Source organism: Triticum dicoccoides, chromosome 7B (assembly GCF_002162155.2).
Source record: "Triticum dicoccoides isolate Atlit2015 ecotype Zavitan chromosome 7B, WEW_v2.0, whole genome shotgun sequence".
Classification (NCBI taxonomy): domain Eukaryota; kingdom Viridiplantae; phylum Streptophyta; class Magnoliopsida; order Poales; family Poaceae; genus Triticum; species Triticum dicoccoides.
The window spans coordinates 30,172,548-30,175,062 of NC_041393.1; the positions used below are offsets into that span (position 1 = coordinate 30,172,548).

At 48.5% G+C, this 2,515-nt stretch overlaps 1 protein-coding gene across 1 annotated transcript in view; it reads right to left on the minus strand.

Annotated features, from left to right (window-relative positions):
• The window catches only part of LOC119337731, a 9,216-nt gene extending 6,953 nt beyond the window's left edge, over positions 1-2,263 (minus strand). Inside the window, exons 1-4 of the mRNA XM_037609893.1 lie at positions 1,991-2,263; positions 1,023-1,597; positions 510-653; positions 271-425 (exon numbers count right to left, since the gene is read on the minus strand). Coding sequence (XP_037465790.1) covers positions 271-425; positions 510-653; positions 1,023-1,566 — 843 coding nt within the window. The 5' untranslated portion in view covers positions 1,567-1,597; positions 1,991-2,263. The remainder of the gene's footprint in view (positions 1-270; positions 426-509; positions 654-1,022; positions 1,598-1,990) is intronic.
• Between the last annotated feature and the right edge of the window lie 252 nt (positions 2,264-2,515).

Below are 2,515 nucleotides of genomic sequence, written 5' to 3' on the forward strand. Positions count from 1 at the left end.
AAAACATTGCAAGTAAGAATAGGAGATTCACATTGAAAAATGTAGCCAAAGGCTGAACAAAAAGTTCAATACACAAGAGATGTTCTTGCACCTTTAAAAAATGTAAATTAATAAGAAAAATATGAAAAATGATGTCCCCTAATTACTCAAATACGTAAGAAATTCCCGATTAAGGAATCCCCCAAGGGTCGAAGACATATATTGACACAAATGCGCATTTACCATACATGCAAGTACATATAACCCACAATTCATTTTTTGTAAACTCACCTCAGCATTAGGTGCATACTCATCTGTACCTGACCACTGGCTTCGGACTGTATATTTTGAGCAGATTATGCGCGCAGATGTCAGAACAGTGCCCTCTTTAGTCCCCTCATCCCAATCAATTAAAAAGCCAGATGATTGTGCCATCAGTTTACTGTCTGTAGAGTGAATCGTAGATTAGATAAAAGACAAAGGTTAGAGGAATTGTTGAAGGCACTGAATGAAGGCAATGTGTCACATACCAATAAAGGATGAAAAGCGAAGAATAACTTTAGCCACTTGGAGAACTGTTTTTGTTGCAGACTCACGAACACGCTGCAAGTCCGCATTTACCATACACGAATAAGGCATAGACGGATCAAGTGTTACGAGCTCCTGTTGGCGCTCTGCACATTAACATGCAAAAAATTGGTGAATTGGTCCATTGTGTTCAAATAGATATTATCTTAAGCAAAATTGACATGTTTCATTTATAATTGGCTATTGTTTTTGATAGAGGTGCATATCTATAGTTCTATACTAGTAATCGGGTGGAATGAAAGCAGAGTGTTAGAGCCACGAGATAAACTTTGCTGTCCTAGCACCAAAGTAGTTCTTACAACATTTAATATAACTCACTACCACATTCTCTCTCAATATATCAAATGTTCTACTACCATATCTAGTCTAGCAGCATTCAACCTTACCGAGGTGTTGTGTACCACACCGGTACACACACACACACACAAGAGGGCAAGGAAGTCTGCCAAACTTACTTAATTTCGCAAGGTACTTGGATTCCAACTCCTCATAAGCTTCAATGGCAGCCACAACCTCAGGGCCCTCGTCATGTGTAAATTCTCGGAGGCAGGCAGGGGAATGAGGCCGACGCAGGGGAGAGCTGACCGTAGAGGACGAGGAGGAAGAGGCGTCCAATGCGCTCGGTGAAGCCGAAGCCGCCTGCTCACCCTTGCTCGTGGTGGCTTTCTTCTCGTCGTCGCTCTTGTGGGTTCTCTTCCGCCTCTCGCTCTCGGACGGCTCCAAGGCTTCACTCTTGCCTGGTTGCGATGCTGCGGGCGACGAATCCGCGGAGGTTTTCTTCCTCTTGCCTCGCTGCGATGGCGGTGCGGCTTCCGATTGGGCCTCCATGGATCCCGACACCTCTTCCCGCGTGGTTGGCGCCATGACCGAGCTTCTTAGGGTTTGGTTGGCTAGGCCGGCCAAAAGAGCGCCTCCGTCTCGGTGATGGACTCGCCAAGGGAGGCGGGGGCGCATCGTCGGCACCATGGGCATGCTTCTTGGGGTTTGGTTGGCTTCCATCTCAGTGATCGATTCGGCAAGGGAGCCGGGGCTGCAAGGAGAGGACAGGCGACATGTACTGAACATTATCCACTTGTTGTACTGAACATATATAGCATCAAAATGCAATGGGGATATATAGCAGCAGAACATGCGCTTGTTGTTGTCATTATCAACTTGTTGTTGTCAACCAACTTGTAGCAATAGCAATATTCATGAGCGTGTACTGAACATGTAGCAGCAGAAAATGTACAGAACACCTGCATGTTTTTTCTGCCCCCTTCCTATAATCTACAGGCAGCAAATCGTCATAGAACATCACCTACAGATAATCACCATTCACCCAAAGACATCACCAAATCCGACAACAAACCACCATACACATCGCAAATCCACCATGAGCATGCACAGGGAGAGATGGTCGGGCAGCGAATCGGGCATTCACCTTGCAAAATTCGGAAGAGGTGGTCGGGGAGGCAGAGAATCGACGCAGCCTGCGTGCTTCGGTGGTCGAATCGCGGCGGAGGAGCTCGATTCGCGGCAGGGAAGGCGGTCGCTGACGGCGGAGGACGAGGGCGAGCGGGGCGGGGAAGGGCGGGTCACGGCATGGACTAGCGGCAGTGGAGGGCGCGGCCGCCGGCGGTCAAGTGCTGTGCGCAATCGGCTGCTGCGTGCGGCTAGGGCTGGAGAAGGGGAAAGAGGAGTCGCGGGTGTGGAGGGGAGGGGGCCCGAGGGAAGGCCTGATGCGGGTCGATCGATCACTTGGCGGTGGCGCAGGCCCGTAATTCTTTCCAAATCCCGCTTTCCCAATTTCGATGGCACAGGAGTTGAACTGGACCTCGTGATCAGTTTATCAAAAAAAGGACCTCGTGATCAGTACTACCGACCTAGGACACCACGACACTGTGCCAATTCCCCAAAAAAAAACGACTGTGCCAATTTACTTTTTTTTTTCTTTTTCTTCTTTTTA